Source organism: Schistocerca nitens, chromosome 11, assembly GCF_023898315.1.
Source record: "Schistocerca nitens isolate TAMUIC-IGC-003100 chromosome 11, iqSchNite1.1, whole genome shotgun sequence".
NCBI lineage: Eukaryota > Metazoa > Arthropoda > Insecta > Orthoptera > Acrididae > Schistocerca > Schistocerca nitens.
The window spans coordinates 169,964,393-169,984,242 of record NC_064624.1 but is presented as its reverse complement, the minus strand read 5'-3'; the positions used below and the strand labels follow the sequence as shown (position 1 = coordinate 169,984,242).

The window sequence follows — 19,850 nt, the reverse complement described above, 5'->3', positions numbered from 1 at the left end:
GAATTCCAGCATTACCGATGTAGGGCGCCACGAACTTGCAAGTCATTTTCAGCCAGGTATCCGGATACTTTTGATCACATAGTGTAAGTACACTATTGGCCATTAAAATTGCTACACCGAGAAGAAATGCAGATGATAAACGGGTATTTATTGGACAAATATATTATACTAGAACTGACTTCTGATTGCATTTTCACGCAACTTGGCTGCATAGATCCTGAGAAATCAGTACCCAGAACAACCACCTCTGGCCCTAATAATGGCCTTCATACGCTTCGGCATTGAGTCAAACAGAGCTTGGATGGCGTGTACAGGTACAGCTGCCCACGCAGCTTCAACACGATACCACAGTTCATCAGGAGTAGTGACTGGGGTATTGTGACGAGCCAGTTGCTCGGCCACCATTGACCAGACGTTTTCAATTGGTGAGAGATCTGAAGAATGTGCTGGCCAGGGCAGCAGTCGTACATTTTCTGTAGCCAGAAAATCGCAGGGATTGAACGATGGGTAGAGCCACAGGTTGTAGCACATCTGAAATGTAACGTCCACTGTTCAAAGTGCCGTCAATGCGAACAAGAGGGCACCGAGACGTGTAACCAATGGCACCCCACACCATCACGCCGGGTGATACGCCAGTATTGGCGATGATGAATACACGCTTCTAATGTGCGTTCACCGCGATGTCGCCAAACACGGATGCGACCATCACGATGCTGTAAACAGAACGTGGATTCATCCGAAAAAATGACGTTTTTCCATTCGTGCAGTCAGAACCTGTCTGTGATGCAGCGTCAAGGGTAACCGCAGCCACGGTCTCCGAACATCCTGCTGCAAACGTCGTCGAACTGTTGGTGCAGATGGTTGTTGTCTTGCAAATGTCCCCATCTGTTGACTCACGGATCGAGACGTGGCTGCACGATCCGTTACAGCCGTGCGGATAAGATGCCTGTCATCTCGACTGCTAGTGGTACGAGGCCGTTGGGATCCAGCACGGCGTTCCGTATTACCCTCCTGAACCCACCGATTCGATTTTCTGCTAACAGTCATTGGATCTCGACCAACGCGAGTAGCAATGTCGCGATACGATAAACTGCAATCGCCATAGGCTACAATCCGACCTTTATCGAAGTCGGAAACGTGATGGTACGCATTTCTCCTCCTTACACGAGGCTTCACAACAACATTTCACCAGGCAAAGCCGGTCAACTGCTGTCTGTGTATGAGAAATCGGTTGGAAACTTTCCTCGTGTCAGCACGTTATAGGTGTCGCCATCCGCGCCAACCTTTTGCGAATGCTCTGTAAAGCTAGTCATTTGCATCTCACAGCATCTTCTTCCTGTCGGTTAAATTTCGCGTCTGTAACACGTCATCTTTGTGGTGTAGCAATTTAAATAGCTAGTAGTGTACTAGTGCGATATTCATCTAGTGGGATGTGGCAAACCGCCTAATAGCCAAATCCAGTCCAGGGTGGCCGGCCGCTGCATCCGCCCCCCCCCCCCTCCTCCCGCCCTGGTCGGTAATCCATCGGGCGGATTAGATTCGGAGTCTGTGAATCAGTGACTCTGACTTGGGTGCTCTAGCGCGTGCGGATTTCTGGGTGGGTAAAGTCCAGATTTTCTATCATCTCAGTTCGTTAGTTAACAGCAGATCTCCCCGTGGCTCTACAGGAGTCTCACAGCGAGGGAGGCGACCATCTGACATACGCTCCTGGAAATGGAAAAAAGAACACATTGACACCGGTGTGTCAGACCCACCATACTTGCTCCGGACACTGCGAGAGGGCTGTACAAGCAATGATCACACGCACGGCACAGCGGACACACCAGGAACCGCAGTGTTGGCCGTCGAATGGCGCTAGCTGCGCAGCATTTGTGCACCGCCGCCGTCAGTGTCAGCCAGTTTGCCGTGGCATACGGAGCTCCATCGCAGTCTTTAACACTGGTAGCATGCCGCGACAGCGTGGACGTGAACCGTATGTGCAGTTGACGGACTTTGAGCGAGGGCGTATAGTGGGCATGCGGGAGGCCGGGTGGACGTACCGCCGAATTGCTCAACACGTGGGGCGTGAGGTCTCGCCAGTGGTTGGCGGAAGGTGCACGTGCACCTGGGACCGGACCGCAGCGACGCACGGATGCACGCCAAGACCGTAGGATCCTACGCAGTGCCGTAGGGGACCGCACCGCCACTTCCCAGCAAATTAGGGACACTGTTGCTCCTGGGGTATCGGCGAGGACCATTCGCAACCGTCTCCATGAAGCTGGGCTACGGTCCCGCACACCGTTAGGCCGTCTTCCGCTCACGCCCCAACATCGTGCAGCCCGCCTCCAATGGTGTCGCGACAGGCGTGAATGGAGGGACGAATGGAGACGTGTCGTCTTCAGCGATGAGAGTCGCTTCTGCCTTGGTGCCAATGATGGTCGTATGCGTGTTTGGCGCCGTGCAGGTGAGCGCCACAATCAGGACTGCATACGACCGAGGCACACAGGGCCAACACCCGGCATCATGGTGTGGGGAGCGATCTCCTACACTGGCCGTACACCACTGGTGATCGTCGAGGGGACACTGAATAGTGCACGGTACATCCAAACCGTCATCGAACCCATCGTTCTACCATTCCTAGACCGGCAAGGGAACTTGCTGTTCCAACAGGACAATGCACGTCCGCATGTATCCCGTGCCACCCAACGTGCTCTAGAAGGTGTAAGTCAACTACCCTGGCCAGCAAGATCTCCGAATCTGTGCCCCATTGAGCATGTTTGTGACTGGATGAAGCGTCGTCTCACGCGGTCTGCACGTCCAGCACGAATGCTGGTCCAACTGAGGCGCCAGGTGGAAATGGCATGGCAAGCCGTTCCACAGGACTACATCCAGCATCTCTACGATCGTCTCCATGGGAGAATAGCAGCCTGCATTGCTGCGAAAGGTGGATATACACTGTACTAGTGCCGACATTGTGCATGCTCTGTTGCCTGTGTCTATGTGCCTGTGGTTCTGTCAGTGTGATCATGTGATGTATCTGACCCCAGGAATGTGTCAATAAAGTTTCCCCTTCCTGGGACAATGAATTCACGGTGTTCTTATTTCAATTTCCAGGAGTGTAGTTCACGTCATCCTATAGCATACGACAAGCAACTTTTTAACTTTTCTCTTTCCCACAGCAGACGGGACCCGTTACACATCAGAACTGAAACAGTCGCAGAACGGACGTACCCACTCTCCTATACAAGTCCTACAAGTTTCTAATGCTAATTTCCAGGCACCCTGTATGTACGGGTACCGCTCGGGAATCACCAGTCTTCGAAGCCAACTTTATCGAGGCTTTTTTTTAGAACTGCGTCTAAGTGCTTTTGGAAATTATGTGCTGGCACTGGACTTGTAAACAGCGACTGTAGAATTTTTCACGAGTTTCGCAGGGGCTCTGCTGTCGTGCGTCGTCGTCATTCTGGAAATAGCGGCAAATAAGTCGCAGCGGCGGAACGTTGTCTTGGCCAACTGCGAACCGTAAATCCCAAAGCCACGAGGTCGGCGCGTCGGCCGGCTGGAAATATCTGCTGTTGTGCCTGACTCACCAGCGCGCTACACACACGAGCATAGCCGCTTAAGACAATCTGCTCGACGGAACTTGCCCACCAAAACGGACTGAATTACCGCGATATCGTCGTCCCATCACGACCACGATCATCACTACATAACCACCACCAAAACTACCACCGAGATGTTTTTCTGAGTGATCAGTTTTCTGACTCGTTTCTTGCGGCCCGTCACGAATTCCCCGCCTGTGGCAACCTCTTCATCTCAGAGCAGCACTTCTACATCTTCATATATACTCCGCTAGCCACCAAGCGGTGTGTGGCGGAGGGCACAATTCGCTCCTAACAAGGGAACCTCCCCATCGCACCCCCCTCAGATTTAGTTATAAGTTGGCATAGTGGATAGGCCTTGAAAAACGGAACACAGATCAATCGAGAAAACAGGAAGAAGTTGTGTGGAACTACGAAAAAAATAAGCAAAATACACTCCTGGAAATTGAAATAAGAACACCGTGAATTCATTGTCCCAGGAAGGGGAAACTTTATTGACACATTCCTGGGGTCAGATACATCACATGATCACACTGACAGAACCACAGGCACATAGACACAGGCAACAGAGCATGCACAATGTCGGCACTAGTACAGTGTATATCCACCTTTCGCAGCAATGCAGGCTGCTATTCTCCCATGGAGACGATCGTAGAGATGCTGGATGTAGTCCTGTGGAACGGCTTGCCATGCCATTTCCACCTGGCGCCTCAGTTGGACCAGCGTTCGTGCTGGACGTGCAGACCGCGTGAGACGACGCTTCATCCAGTCCCAAACATGCTCAATGGGGGACAGATCCGGAGATCTTGCTGGCCAGGGTAGTTGACTTACACCTTCTAGAGCACGTTGGGTGGCACGGGATACATGCGGACGTGCATTGTCCTGTTGGAACAGCAAGTTTCCTTGCCGGTCTAGGAATGGTAGAACGATGGGTTCGATGACGGTTTGGATGTACCGTGCACTATTCAGTGTCCCCTCGACGACCACCAGTGGTGTACGGCCAGTGTAGGAGATCGCTCCCCACACCATGATGCCGGGTGTTGGCCCTGTGTGCCTCGGTCGTATGCAGTCCTGATTGTGGCGCTCACCTGCACGGCGCCAAACACGCATGCGACCATCATTGGCACCAAGGCAGAAGCGACTCTCATCGCTGAAGACGACACGTCTCCATTCGTCCCTCCATTCACGCCTGTCGCGACACCACTGGAGGCGGGCTGCACGATGTTGGGGCGTGAGCGGAAGACGGCCTAACGGTGTGCGGGACCGTAGCCCAGCTTCATGGAGACGGTTGCGAATGGTCCTCGCCGATACCCCAGGAGCAACAGTGTCCCTAATTTGCTGGGAAGTGGCGGTGCGGTCCCCTACGGCACTGCGTAGGATCCTACGGTCTTGGCGTGCATCCGTGCGTCGCTGCGGTCCGGTCCCAGGTCGACGGGCACGTGCACCTTCCGCCGACCACTGGCGACAACATCGATGTAGTGTGGAGACCTCACGCCCCACGTGTTGAGCAATTCGGCGGTACGTCCACCCGGCCTCCCGCATGCCCACTATACGCCCTCGCTCAAAGTCCGTCAACTGCACATACGGTTCACGTCCACGCTGTCGCGGCATGCTACCAGTGTCAAAGACTGCGATGGAGCTCTGTATGCCACGGCAAACTGGCTGACACTGACGGCGGCGGTGCACAAATGCTGCGCAGCTAGCGCCATTCGACGGCCAACACCGCGGTTCCTGGTGTGTCCGCTGTGCCGTGCGTGTGATCATTGCTTGTACAGCCCTCTCGCAGTGTCCGGAGCAAGTATGGTGGGTCTGACACACCGGTGTCAATGTGTTCTTTTTTCCATGTCCAGGAGTGTATATAAACTGAGTAGTCCATGCGCAAGATAAGCAACATCAAGGAAAGTGTAAGCTAAGGAGCGCCGTGGTTCTGTGGTTAGCGTGAGCGGCTGCGGAACGAGAGGTCCTTGGTTCAAGTCCTCCCTCTAGTGAAAACTTTACTTTTTTTATCTTCGCAAAGTTATGATCTGTCCGTTCGTTCATTGACATCTCTATTCACTGTAACAAGTTTAGTGTCTGTGTTTTGCGACCGCACCGCAAAACCATGCGATTGGTAGACGAAAGGACGTGCCTCTCCAATGGGAACTGAAAACATATGATCGCAAGGTCATAGGTCAACCGATTCCTCCACAGGAAAACACGTTCTATACGACACTGGTGACGGCATGTGGCGCCACTTGACAGGAATATGTTGTCGACCCATCTAACTTGTACACTTGGCGAATGGGTAAAAAGATTCTTCTACCTTGCCCGATTTAGGTTTTCTTGTTGATGTGATAAACACTCCCAAAAAAGTGATGAAAACATAACGGACGAACCCATAATAATTGTCTGAAAATAAAAAATTAAACTTCTCACTCGAGGGAAGACTTGAACCAAGGATCGCTCGTTCCGCAGCTGCTCTCGCTAACCACGGGACCACGGCGCTCCTGACCTCCGACTATCCTTGATGTTGCCTATCTTGCGCATGGACTACTCAGTTTGTATATTTTGCTTATTTTTTTATCGTTACACACAACTTCTTCCTGTTTTCTCGATTGATATGTGTTCCGTTTTTCAAGGCCTATCCACTGTGCCAACTTATAACTAAATCTGAGGGTGCTGCGATGGGGAGGTTCCCTAGTAAGTCATATTCCCCCCCCCCCCTCCCTCTGTTCCACTCGCGGATAGCGCGAGGGAAAAACAACTGAACGCCTCATCTACATCTACATGATTACTCTGCAATTCACATTTAACTGCTTGGCAGAGGGTTCATCGAACCACAATCATACTATCTCCCTACCACTCCACTTCCGAACAGCGCGCGGGAAAAACGAACACCTGAACCTTTCTGTTCGAGCTCTGATTTCTCTTATTTTATTTTCATGATCATTCCTACCTATGTAGGTTGGGCTCAACAAAATATTTTCGCATTCGGAAGAGAAAGTTGGTGACTGAAATTTCGTAAATAGATCTCGCCGCGACGAAAAACGTCTTTGCTTTAATGACTTCCATCCCAACTCGCGTATCATATCTGCTACACTCTCTCCCCTATTACGTGATAATACAAAACGAGCTGCCCTTTTTTGCACCCTTTCGATGTCCTCCGTCAAGCCCACCTGGTAAGGATCCCACACCGCGCAGCAATATTCTAACAGAGGACGAACGAGTGTAGTGTAAGCTGTCTCTTTAGTGGACTTGTTGCATCTTCTGCCAATGAAACGCAACCTTTGGCTCGCCTTCCCCACAATATTATCTATGTGGTCTTTCCAACTGACGTTGTTCGTAATTTTAACACCCAGGTACTTAGTTGAATTGACAGCCTTGAGAATTGTACTATTTATCGAGTAATCGAATTCCAACGGATTTCTTTTGGAACTCGTGTGGATCACCTCACACTTTTCGTTATTTAGCGTCAACTGCCACCTGCCACACCATACAGCAATCTTTTCTAAATCGCTTTGCAACTGATACTGGTCTTCGGATGACCTTACTAGACGGTAAATTACAGCATCATCTGCGAACAACCTAAGAGAACTGCTCAGATTGTCACCCAGGTCATTTATATAGATCAGGAACAGCAGAGGTCCCAGGACGCTTCCCTGGGGAACACCTGATATCACTTCAGTTCTACTCGACGATTTGCCGTCTATTACTACGAACTGCGACCTTCCTGACAGGAAATCACGAATCCAGTCGCACAACTGAGACGATACCCCATAGGCCCGCAGCTTGATTAGAAGTCGCTTGTGAGGAACGGTGTCAAAAGCTTTCCGGAAATCTAGAAATACGGAATCAACTTGAGATCCCCTGTCGATAGCGGTCATTACTTCGTGCGAATAAAGAGCTAGCTGCGTTGCACAAGAACGATGTTTTCTGAAACCGTGCTGATTACGTATCAATAGTGTGTTCCCGTCGAGGTGATTCATAATGTTTGAATACAGTATATGCTCCAAAATCCTACTGCAAACCGACGTCAATGATATAGGTCTGTAGTTCGATGGATTACTCCTACTACCCTTCTTAAACACTGGTGCGACCTGCGCAATTTTCCAATCTGTCGGTACAGATCTATCGGTGAGCGAGCGGTTGTGTATGATTGCTAAGTAGGTAGCTATTGTATCAGCGTAATCTGAAAGTAACCTAATCGGTATACAATGTGGACCACAAGACTTACCCGTATCTATAATATAATATAATATAAACCTCTCGATCCCCCAATTCTGAGGTATAAACTGAACTTTTAAACAACCAGTTATGTGAATGAGACAAGAAAGTACTCATATACACTATTTATAACATGGTAGTTTTGAACATTGCCCTGTTGCCACTCCCCACCATTGACGTCCAATATACTGTCATGTGGTGGAAGCGCTAGTTAAAATTTAAAAATTCTTTTTAAAACTTTTTTAAATGATAGGAGCGGCAGTGACCTAGAAAATAAAAATAAAATACGATGCTGATAAAACACATCATTTAAAAATTTTTTAAAAAAGATTTTTAATTTTTAACTACCGCATTCACCAGATGACGGTATATTGGACGTGAACGGTGGGGAGTGGCTGCAGGGCAATGTTAAACGAGCGTATGTGAGTACTTTCTTGTCTCATTAAAAAACTGGTTGTTTAAAAGTTGAGTTTATACCTCAGAATTGGGGCATCGAATACTTTATATTGTATTATAGTAATTATTATATATTATATTTTGTACAGATTGCCTGAGGATGCACCGATACGTGGTGCGAAACCGGTCGCAGCCAGTGCGGAGTTTTCTTTGAAATAATGTCGAAGTTTGGCTGTGGTTGCCCGGCATAAAAAGGAAAAAATAAATAAAAATTTCCGCGAAATGAGAGGGACCTGACACAGTGATATTCACCCGAAGGTTTTGTAAGGTGTCAGGCAAATCAAACACCTTCCATGAAAACCCTGACATTACATCCCCTTTTTACGTAATACTAGTGTCGATCTTCAATTAAAGCTCATGGTGTTCACATTTGCCACTTGAAGTTAAAATCTGAAACGCGATGATTTTTCTGTTATATAATTATTGAGAAGCCACATCAGCCATTGTAATTTACGAACAGTTAGATAAGTAATTAAAGATAATTGAGGGTCACTGTAGACCATTTTGATAGTTTTCTCTTTTTATGAAACTTAACTTAAATCTAGATTATACATGTGATATGGCATAGGTCATCCTTCGATCCATTGTAGAACTTAGAAACCCATAGGGAATATTCGTTCACATTTTTGTTGAACACAGTTGGTTTTTATCATCCTGTGTTAAAATATTTCCTTTTATCAATAGTGCAATTTACAAACAATGGTAAACTTAACTGCTTTTTCGACGTTATTTTACCAGCTAACTAAAAATAGGAAAGCCTTGAACCCCTTCCACTAAATTTAGTTAGTATCAAGATTCTTTTACAGGGAGTGCAGTGGAGCTGACGCTGAAATCATTAAGTATTTGGTTATGTCATCGCTAGTCTCAAACGCTATAGATACAGCAATAAGGAATAGCGCAGTAGGCAGTACAGTCGAAGAGGAATGGACATCTCTATAAAGGGCCATCACAGAAGTTGGGGAGAAAAACATAGGTACAAAGAAGGTAACTGCGAAGAAACCATGGGTAACAGAAGAAATACTTCAGTTGATTGATGAAAGGAGGAAGTACAAACATGTTCTGGGAAAATCAGGAATACAGAAATACAAGTCGCTGAGGAATGGAATAAATAGGAAGTGCATGGAAGCTAAGACGAAATGGCTGCAGGAAAAATGTGAAGACATCGAAAAAGATATGATTGTCGGAAGGACAGACTCAGCATACAGGAAAGTCAAAACAACCTTTGGTGACATTAAAAGCAACGGTGGTAACATTAAGAGTGCAACGGGAATTCCACTGTTAAATGCAGAGGAGAGAGCAGATAGGTGGAAAGAATATATTGAAAGCCTGTATGAGGGTGAAGATTTGTCTGATGTGATAGAAGAAGAAACAGGAGTCGATTTAGAAGAGATAGGGGATCCAGTATTAGAATCGGATTTTAAAAGAGCTTTGGAGGACTTACGGTCAAATAAGGCAAAAGGGATAGATAACATTCCATCAGAATTTCTAAAATCATTGGGGGAAGTGGCAACAAAACGACTATTCACGTTGGTGTGTAGAATATATGAGTCTGGCGATATACCATCTGACTTTCGGAAAAGCATCATCCACACAATTCCGAAGACGGCAAGAGCTGACAAGTGCGAGAATTATCGCACAATCAGCTTAACAGCTCATGCATCGAAGCTGCTTACAAGAATAATATACAGAAGAATGGAAAAGAAAATTGAGAATGCGCTAGGTGACGATCAGTTTGGCTTTAGGAAAAGTAAAGGGACGAGACAGGCAATTCTGACGTTACGGCTAATAATGGAAGCAAGGCTAAAGAAAAATCAACACACTTTCATAGGATTTGTCGACCTGGAAAAAGCGTTCGACAATATAAAATGGTGCAAGCTGTTCGAGATTCTGAAAAAAGTAGGGGTAAGCTATAGGGAGAGACGGGTCATATACAATATGTACAACAACCAAGAGGGAATAATAAGAGTGGACGATCAAAAACGAAGTGCTCGTATTAAGAAGGGTGTAAGACAAGGCTGTAGCCTTTCGCCCCTACTCTTCAATCTGTACATCGAGGAAGCAATGATGGAAATAAAAGAAAGGTTCAGGAGTGGAATTAAAATACAAGGTGAAAGGATATCAATGATACGATTCGCTGATGACATTGCTATCCTGAGTGAAAGTGAAGAAGAATTAAATGATCTGCTGAACGGAATGAACAGTCTAATGAGTACACAGTATGGTTTGAGAGTAAATCGGAGAAAGACGAAGGTAATGAGAAGTAGTAGAAATGAGAACAGCGAGAAACTTAACATCAGGATTGATGGTCACGAAGTCAATGAAGTTAAGGAATTCTGCTACCTAGGCAGTAAAATAACCAATGACGGACGGAGCAAGGAGGACATCAAAAGCAGACTCGCTATGGCAAAAAAGGCATTTCTGGCCAAGAAAAGTCTACTAATATCAAATACCGGCCTTAATTTGAGGAAGAAATTTCTGAGGATGTACGTCTGGAGCACAGCATTGTATGGTAGTGAAACATGGACTGTGGGAAAACCGGAACAGAAGAGAATCGAAGCATTTGAGATGTGGTGCTATAGACGAATGTTGAAAATTAGGTGGACTGATAAGGTAAGGAATGAGGAGGTTCTACGCAGAATCGGAGAGGAAAGGAATATGTGGAAAACACTGATAAGGAGAAGGGACAGGATGATAGGACATCTGCTAAGACATGAGGGAATGACTTCCATGGTACTAGAGGGAGCTGTAGAGGGCGAAAACTGTAGAGGAAGACAGAGATTGGAATACGTCAAGCAAATACACTGCTGGTCACCGTAAATGCAACACCAAGAAAGACAAGAGGTAGCACAACAAAATTTATTTTGTAGATAACATGTTGACCAAGTATCAAATGATTACGTCTACAGACGTCTGTGACATGTGGTTCCTGCCAGAATCAGTAGCCAGAGTAGTCGCCATTGTTGGAGATAACCGCTGCCACACGTCTCGGCATTGAGTCAAAGAGACGTTGGATGTGTTCCTGGGGTACAGCAGCCCAAGCAGCTTCCACACGTTGCCAAAGATCATCTGGTGTGGCAGCTGGGGATGTAATCTGGGTCACTCGTTGAGCAACCGTGGACCACATGTTTTCTATCGGCGAAAGATCCGGAGAGCGAGGCGGCCAGGGAAGCAATTCAATCTGGTTATTGACGAAGAACCTTTGGACAATGCGTGCCACGTGTGGTCGCGCATTATCCTGTTGAAATATGGCTGTGGCCGAGCCCTGAAGGTAAGGAAGGACAACTGGCTCCAGCACCTCGGATATGTAGCGCCGGCTATTTAAAGTATCGGCAATGCGTACTAGAGGCGTGCGAGAGTAATATCCAATACTGCCCCATACCATAATACCCGGTGCAAGACCAGTGTGGCGGTGCATAATGCAGCTGTCCAGCATCCTCTCTCCACGGTGTCTCCACACTCGAATCCGACCATCGTGGTGCTGCAGACAGAAGCGTGCCTCGTCAGTAAAGACAACGTCATTCCATTCTGCCGTCCACATCCGTCTGTCATCACACCATTGGCGACGGATACGTCTGTGGTTCTGCCTCAATGGTAGACGAAGCAATGGACGTCTTGCGGACAGACCACTCTGCTGTAAACGGCGTCGAATGGTACGCGCAGACACTGGATGATGCGTTACAGACGCAATGTGCTGTGCTACGGTTCGGGATGTCACTGAGCGATCCGTCACTGCCATGCGCACAATTTGCCTATCAGCACGTACAGTGGTGCACCGAGGTGAATGCGATCGACCACGTCGGTCCGTCGTACCCTCCTGCATCCGACGGTCACATATCCGCATTACAGTTGTTTGGTTTCGTCCAACACGACTAGCGATTTCTCTGTATGATAATCCACAATCTCGGTAAGCCACTATCCTTCCTCTGTCGAACTCGGATACTTGATCAAAAGATGTTCGCTGTTGTCTACGAGGCATGATCGTCTTGTGAAACAACCACAAGGTAAACACACGTGCCGAACGTACACTCGTCGAAATCGCCAAGCCTTAAATGGCGCTATGAGGTGGCGCCACAGGCGCGCGTGATGTGCGTCTGCGCTGAAATTCTAATCAGTTGCATATCTCATCGCTGCAAACTCATGGTGTAAATTTCACTTGATTCGGATGCTTCCTTCAGGGTGTTGCATTTACGGTGGCCAGCAGTGTAATTGAGGACGTAGGTTGCAAGTGCTACTCTGAGATGAAGAGGTTAGCACAGGAAAGGAATTCGTGGCGGGCCGCATCAAACCAGTCAGTAGACCGATGACCAACCAACAAAAGTCTCACTGAACTCTTCTGAACTCTACATGTCACGTGTAGTCCGCCGTCTCCTTACCAGCAACAAGTCCCAGGTTCAAACCAGTCAATTCCCTAAAAAACACGCTCAGAGCGTCGTTGCGCGGAAGTGGTAGGAAGACACGGCTTAGAACAGACAGACACCACGCAGAATGTTAAAGTTTTTCTTCGCGCAGATGCCAAACGAATAGCGAGCTCGTGGGCGTACGGTGTGTAGAATCGTGTAAGTACTGCATCGCGACCTAGAGACGGTGACTCACGGAGAAAACAGCTCGCACTGCTGTGTCAAGCGTAATCCCGTAGCGCAGCTGGGGTTAGATAGTGAGCGCCGCTGGAACAACAGCTCTAGCCGGCGAGATCCGTCTGCAAGCGGGGCTCGGGCCAAGTCCCCCGCAAACAGTCGTCCGCGCGGGCTCTGGATTACGATAGCTCAGCGGAGCCCGGTGCGCGGTTTGCCGTGGGATGAAGGCGCCCACGGCGGGCGAGGTCGCGACAGCCGAGTCTGGCCGGCGCCGGTGGCGTATAAAAGCAGCGGCGTGCCGCCGCGGGGGCGGGAGTCGCCGCGCGGCAACGGCGGTGGCGGTCATGGACGTCGTAGAGGCGGTCGAGGGCGACTTCGGACCCATAGAGCGCGCCACAGGTAGGGCCGGCAGTCCGCTAGATACTACACCCCTGGACATTAAAATTGCTACACCACGAAGAAATGCAGGTGATAAGCGGGTATTCATTGGACAGATTTATTATGCTAGAACTGATGTGATTACGTTTTCACGCAATTTGGGTGCATAGATCCTCAGAAATCAGTACCCAGAACAACCACCTCTGGCCGTAATAACGGCCTCGATACGCCTGGGCATTGAGTCAAACAGAGCTTGGATGGCGTGTACAGGTACAGCTGCCCGTGCAGCTTCAACACAATACCACAGTTCATCAAGAGTAGTGACTGGCGTATTGTGACGAGCCAGTTGCTCGGCCACCATTGACCAGACGTTTTCAGTTGATGGGGAATCTGGAGAATGTGCTGGCCAGGGCAGCAGTCGAACATTTTCTGTATCCAGAAAGGCCCGTACAGGACCTGCGACATGCGGTCGTGCATTATCCTGCTGAAAGTAGGGTTTCGCAGGGATCGAAGGAAGTGTACAGCCACGGGTCGTAACACATCTGAAATGTAACGTCCACTGTTCAAAGTGCCGTCAGTGTGAACAAGAGGTGACTGAAACGTGTAACCAATGGCACCCCATACCATCACGCCGGGTGATACGGCAGTATGGCCATGACCAATACACGCTTCCGATGTGCGTTCACCGCGATGTCGCCAAACACGGTGCGACCATCACGATGCTGTAAACAGAACCTGGATTCATCCGAAAAAATGACGTTTTGCCATTCGAGCACCCAGGTTCGTCGTCGAGTACACCGTCCCTGGCACTCCTGTCTGTGATGCAGCGTCAAGGGTAACCGCAGCCATGGTCTCGGATCTGATAGTCCGTGCTGCTGCAAACGTCGTCGAACTGTTCGTGCAGATGGTTGTTGTCTTGCAAACGTCCCCATCTGTTGACTCAGGGATCGAGACGTGGCTGCACGATCCGTTACAGCTTTGCGGATAAGATGCCTGTCATCTCGGCTGCTAGTGATACGAGGCCGTTGGGATCCAGCACGGCGTTCCGTATTACCCTCCTGAACCCACCGATTCCCTATTCTGGTAACAGTCATTGGATCCCGACCAACGCGACCAGCAATGTCGCGATACGATAAACCGCAATCGCGATAGGCTACAATCCGACCTTTATCGAAGTCGGGAACCTGATGGTACGCATTTCTCCTCCTTACACGAGGCATCACAACAACGTTTCACCAGGCAACGCCGGTCAACTGCTGTTTGTGTATGAGAAATCGGTAGGAAACTTTCCTCATGTCAGCAAGTTGTAGGTGTCGCCACCGGCGCCAACCTTGTGTGAATGCTCTGAAAAGCTAATCATTTGCGTATAGAGCATCTTCTTCCTGTCGGTTAAATTTCGCGTCTGTAGCACGTCATCTTCGTGGTTCAGCAATTTTAATGTCCAGTAGTGTACTTGCTATGTAGATTGGAAGAGGGGGGGGGGGGGGGGGGCAGAATGTAAAGTAAAGGAAAGAGACTATTGATATCAGCTGCATCAGGACTTGGTGCGGCATCAGCGAAGCGAGCGAAAATGTGTGCTGGACAGGAATTCGAACCCTGGATCGGCTTACTAGGCAGCAGCAATAAACACTGTGCCACCCAGAGTTTATCTCAATTGCGCAGACTATTTTGGCGCGCCTCTCGGCCGACCCACATTCCCAAATGGCGGCACCCATCCACAGTCCCTGCTCCATGATCGCTAGCTACGCTGAAGAGCCAAAGAAACTGGTACACCTGCCTAATATCGTGTAGGGACCCTGTGAACACGCAGAAGTGCCGCAACACGACGTGGCACGGACTCTACTAATGTCTGAAGTAGTGCTGGAGGGAACTGACACCATCAATCCTGCAGTGCTGTCCATAAATCCGTAAGAGTACGACGCGGTGGAGATCTACATCTACATCTACATCTACATCTATACTCCGCGAGCCACCTTACGGTGTGTGGCGGAGGGTACTTATTGTACCACTATCTGATCCCCCCTTCCCTGTTCCATTCACGAATTGTGCGTGGGAAGAACGACTGCTTGTAAGTCTCCGTATTTGCTCTAATTTCTCGGATCTTTTCGTTGTGATCATTACGCGAGATATATGTGGGCGGTAGTAATATGTTGCCCGTCTCTTCCCGGAATGTGCTCTCTCGTAATTTCGATAATAAACCTCTCCGTATTGCGTAACGCCTTTCTTGAAGTGTCCGCCACTGGAGCTTGTTCAGCATCTCCGTAACGCTCTCGCGCTGACTAAATGTCCCCATGACGAATCGCGCTGCTTTTCGCTGGATCGTGTCTATCTCTTCTATTAATCCAACCTGGTAAGGGTCCCATACTGATGAGCAATACTCAAGAATCGGACGAACAAGCGTTTTGTAAGCTACTTCTTTCGTCGATGAGTCACATTTTCTTAGAATTCTTCCTATGAATCTCAACCTGGCGCCTGCTTTACCCACTATTTGTTTTATGTGATCATTCCACTTCAGATCGCTCCGGATAGTAACTCCTAAGTATTTTACGGTCGTTACCGCTTCCAATGATTTACCACCTATGGCATAATGGTACTGGAATGGATTTCTGCCCCTATGTATGCGCATTATATTACATTTATCTACGTTTAGGGAAAGCTGCCAGCTGTCGCACCATTCATTAATCCTCTGCAGGTCTTCCTGGAGTAGGTACGAGTCTTCTGATGTTGCTACTTTCTTGTAGACAACCGTGTCATCTGCAAATAGCCTCACGGAGCTACCGATGTTGTCAACTAAGTCATTTATGTATATTGTAAACAATAAAGGTCCTATCACGCTTCCTTGCGGTACTCCCGAAATTACCTCTACATCTGCAGATTTTGAACCGTTAAGAATGACATGTTGTGTTCTTTCTTCTAGGAAATCCTGAATCCAATCACAAACCTGGTCCGATATTCCGTAAGCTCGTATTTTTTCACTAAACGTAAGTGCGGAACCGTATCAAATGCCTTCCTGAAGTCCAGGAATACGGCATCAATCTGCTCGCCAGTGTCTACGGCACTGTGAATTTCTTGGGCAAATAGGGCGAGCTGAGTTTCACATCTCTTCTGAACAGCACGTTGCAAGGCATCCCAGATATCCTAGATAATGTCTGCGGAGTTGGGTGACCAGCGGAAGTGTTTAAACTCAGAAGAATATTCCTGGAGCCGCTCTGTAGCAATTCTGCACGTGTTGGGTGTCTCATTGCCCTGTTGGAATTGCCCAAGTCGGTCGTAATACACAATGGACATGAGTGGATGCAGGTGGTCAGACAGGATGCTTACGTACGTGTCACCTGTCAGAATCGTATCTAGGCGTATCAGGTGCCCCATATCACTCCAACTGCACACGCCCCACACCATTACACAGCCTCCACCAGCTTTAACAGTCTCCTGCTGACATGCAGTGTCCGTGGATTCATGAGGTTGTCTCCACACCCGTACGCGTCCATTCACTCGATGCAATTTGAAACGAGACTCGACCGACCAAACAACATGTTTCCAGTCATCAACAGTCCAATGTCGGTGTTGGTGGGGCCAGGCGCAGCGTAAAGCTTTCTGTCGTTCAGTCATCAAGGGTACACGAGTCGGCCTTCAGCTCTGAAAGTCCGTTCAAATGGCTCTGAGCACTATGGGACTTAACTTCTGAGGTCATCAGTCCCATAGACTTAAATGGTTCAAATGGCTCTGAGCACTATGGGACTTAACATCTGTGGTCATCAGTCCCCTAGAACTTAGAACTGCTTAAACCTAACTAACCTAAGGACATCACACACATCCATGCCCGAGGCAGGATTCGAACCTGCGACCGTAGCGGTCACGCGGTTCCAAACTGAAGCGCTTAGAACCGCACGGCCACACCGGCCGGCCTCCCCCCATAGACTTAGAACCACCTAAACCTAACGACATCACACACATCCATGCCCGAGGCAGGATTCGAACCTGCGACCGTAGCGGTCGCTCGGTTCCAGACTGTAGCGCCTAGAATCGCACGGCCACTCCGGCCGGCTCTGAAAGTCCGTATCGACGATATTTCGTTGATTGGTTCGCACGCTGTAAAATGTAAATGTCTTGTGACTAGGGCCTCCCATCGTGTAGACCGTTCTCCGGGTGCAAGTTTTTCGATTTGACGCCACTTCGCGACTTCCGCGTCAATGGGGATAAAACGATGATGATTAGGACAACACCGCGCCCAGTCCCTGAGCGGAGAAAATCTCCGACCCAGTCGGGAATCGAACCCGGGCCCTTAGGATTGACATTCTGTCGCGCTGACCACTCAGCTACCTGGGACGGACGTTCGTACGCTGACACTAGTTGATGGCCCAGCAGTGAAATCTGCAGCAATTTCAGGAAGAGTTGCACTCCTGTCACGTTGAACGATTCTCTTGAATCGTCGTTGGTCCAGTTCTTGCAGGATCTTTTTCCGGTCGCGGCGATGTTTTACCGGATTCCTGATATTGACTGTACACTCGTGAAATGGTCGTACGGGGAAATCCCCACTTCATCGCTACCTCTGAGACGCAGTGTCCCATTGCTAGTGCGCCGACTATAACACCACATTCAAACTCACTTATATATTGATAAGCTGTCATTGTAGGAGCAGTTGCCGATCTAACGACTGCGCGAGACACTTGTCTTACATAGGCGTTGCCGACTGCAGCGCCGTATTCTGTGTGTTTGCATATCTCTGTATTTGAAGAGAAATGCCTATACCAGTTTCTTTGGCACTTCAGTCTACATCTACATCGGTCCCACCTGATACACTGAACTAGTGAGACAGTAAAATTTTAATATGAATTGTTCTTTGTGAGAATGAACGAAATTTTTTCTTACATTCATCTTTTATAAAAAAAATATTAAATTTGTTTTCTAACGTCCACCTTGTGTATGAAAACAGATTGTTTTGAAAACTGATGAACATGATAGCAAACAATATTTTTATTAATTGTTCTAAGTAATTATATATGAAGTAGACTTTTTTAATTGTAAACAAGTGAGTTAGGCCTGAAAATTGGGTTATAGTAGGATATTTTAATAGGTTTTAGGTAAGTTTTGTGACCTAGTGAAAATGGAAGCGGCGAACGGGCCAAGCTCAAGATGCAAAACATCGAGCGAATTTGAATAGTCGAGGCGTCGTGGTTGTGTTTTGATTGTTGTAGTGCAAACGAGGGGGGGGGGGGGGGGTGTTCAAATCCCGCTGTGCCCCATTCTTTTTTTTCTTCGCCGCAAAATCATGTATCCGTCTGGTCGTTGACATGACTGTTCTGTTTCTGTAGTCTTGGCAATTACCATACTATACATTGGTTATAGAATATGAGTCACGTGGTACGAATGTATTACCAGAGTTGCCCCACAGGTTCTGCAAACCAGGGAATTCGAAACACGTCAGGGAATTCAGGGGAATTTGAAAAAAAAAAAAAAAAGCTGGAGAAATGTCTTCTTTGTCTCGGTAGATGAAATGGTTTGTTTACTGAAGCACCATGCATCGTCACTGGCTGGGTGTAGTTGAGTACGTGCACCACTTCCCTACTGCCTCATTCTTACTGATTCTCCCCTACCAGCCGCGCGGGATTAGCCGAGCGGTCTAGGCGCTGCAGTCACGGACAGTGCGGCTGGTCCCGGCGGAGGTTCGAGTACTCCCTCGGGCATGGGTGTGTGTGATGTGTCTGTCCTTAGCTTAGGTTAAGTAGTGTGTAAGCTTAGGGACTGATGACCTTAGCAGTTAAGTCCCATAAGATTTCACACACATTTGAACATTTTCTCCCCTTCCCGGCACTTCCCTCAGCTGGCAGTCAGTGCTGCCACCACTTCTTCTACATCTACATCCATACTCCGCAAGCCACCTGACGGTGTGTGGCGGAGGGAACCTTGAGTACCTCTATCGGTTCTCCCTTCTATTCCCTATTGTTCGTGGAAAGGATTGTCGGTATGCCTCTGTGTGGGCTCTAATCTCTCTGATTTTATCCTCATGGTCTCTTCGCGAGATATACGTAGGAAGGAGCAATATACTGCTTGACTCCCCGGTGAAGGTATGTTCCCGAAACTTCAACAAAATCATGTACGGAGCTACTAAGCGTCTCTCCTGCAGAGTCTTCCACTGGAGTTTATCTATCATCTCCGTAACGCTTTTTGGGTTACTAAATGATCCTGTAACGAAGCGCGCTGCTCTCTGTTGGATCTTCTCTATCTCTTCTATCAACCCTATCTGGTACGGATCCCACACAGCTGAGCAGTATTCAAGCAGTGGGCGAACAAACGTACTGTATCCTACTTCCTTTGTTTTCGGATTGCATTTCCTTAGGATTCTTCCAATGAATCTCAGTCTGTCATCTGCTTTACCAACGATTAACTTTATATGATCATTCCATTTTAAATCACTCCTAATGCGTACTCCCTCATAATTTATGGAATTAACTTCTTCCAGTTGCTGATGTGCTATATTGTAGCTAAATGATAAGGGATCTTTCTTTCAGTGTCTTCGCAGCACATTACACTTGTCTAAATTGAGATTCAATTGCCATTCCGTGCACCATGCGTCAATTCGCTGCAGATCCTCCTGCATTTCAGTACAATTTTCCATTGTTACAACCTCTCGATATACCACAGCATCATCCGCAAAAAG

The 19,850-nt window shown here is 48.2% G+C and overlaps 1 protein-coding gene across 13 annotated transcripts in view; it reads left to right on the top strand.

Moving 5' to 3' along the window:
- LOC126213498 (putative sodium-dependent multivitamin transporter) overlaps window positions 1-19,850 on the top strand; it is a 1,462,669-nt gene that overhangs the window by 255,838 nt on the left and 1,186,981 nt on the right. For 12 of the 13 annotated variants that reach the window (XR_007541198.1, XR_007541196.1, XR_007541195.1 and 9 more), the window contains exon 1: window positions 13,141-13,213. The exons of the other annotated variant lie outside the window; for it this stretch is intronic. Coding sequence is in view for 8 of the 12 variants with exons in the window: in XM_049941334.1 (XP_049797291.1) it covers window positions 13,159-13,213 (55 nt within the window). In the remaining 4 variants the exon portion in view is untranslated. Of the gene's footprint in view, window positions 1-13,140; window positions 13,214-19,850 lie in introns of those variants that run through there. 13 annotated transcript variants of the gene reach the window in all.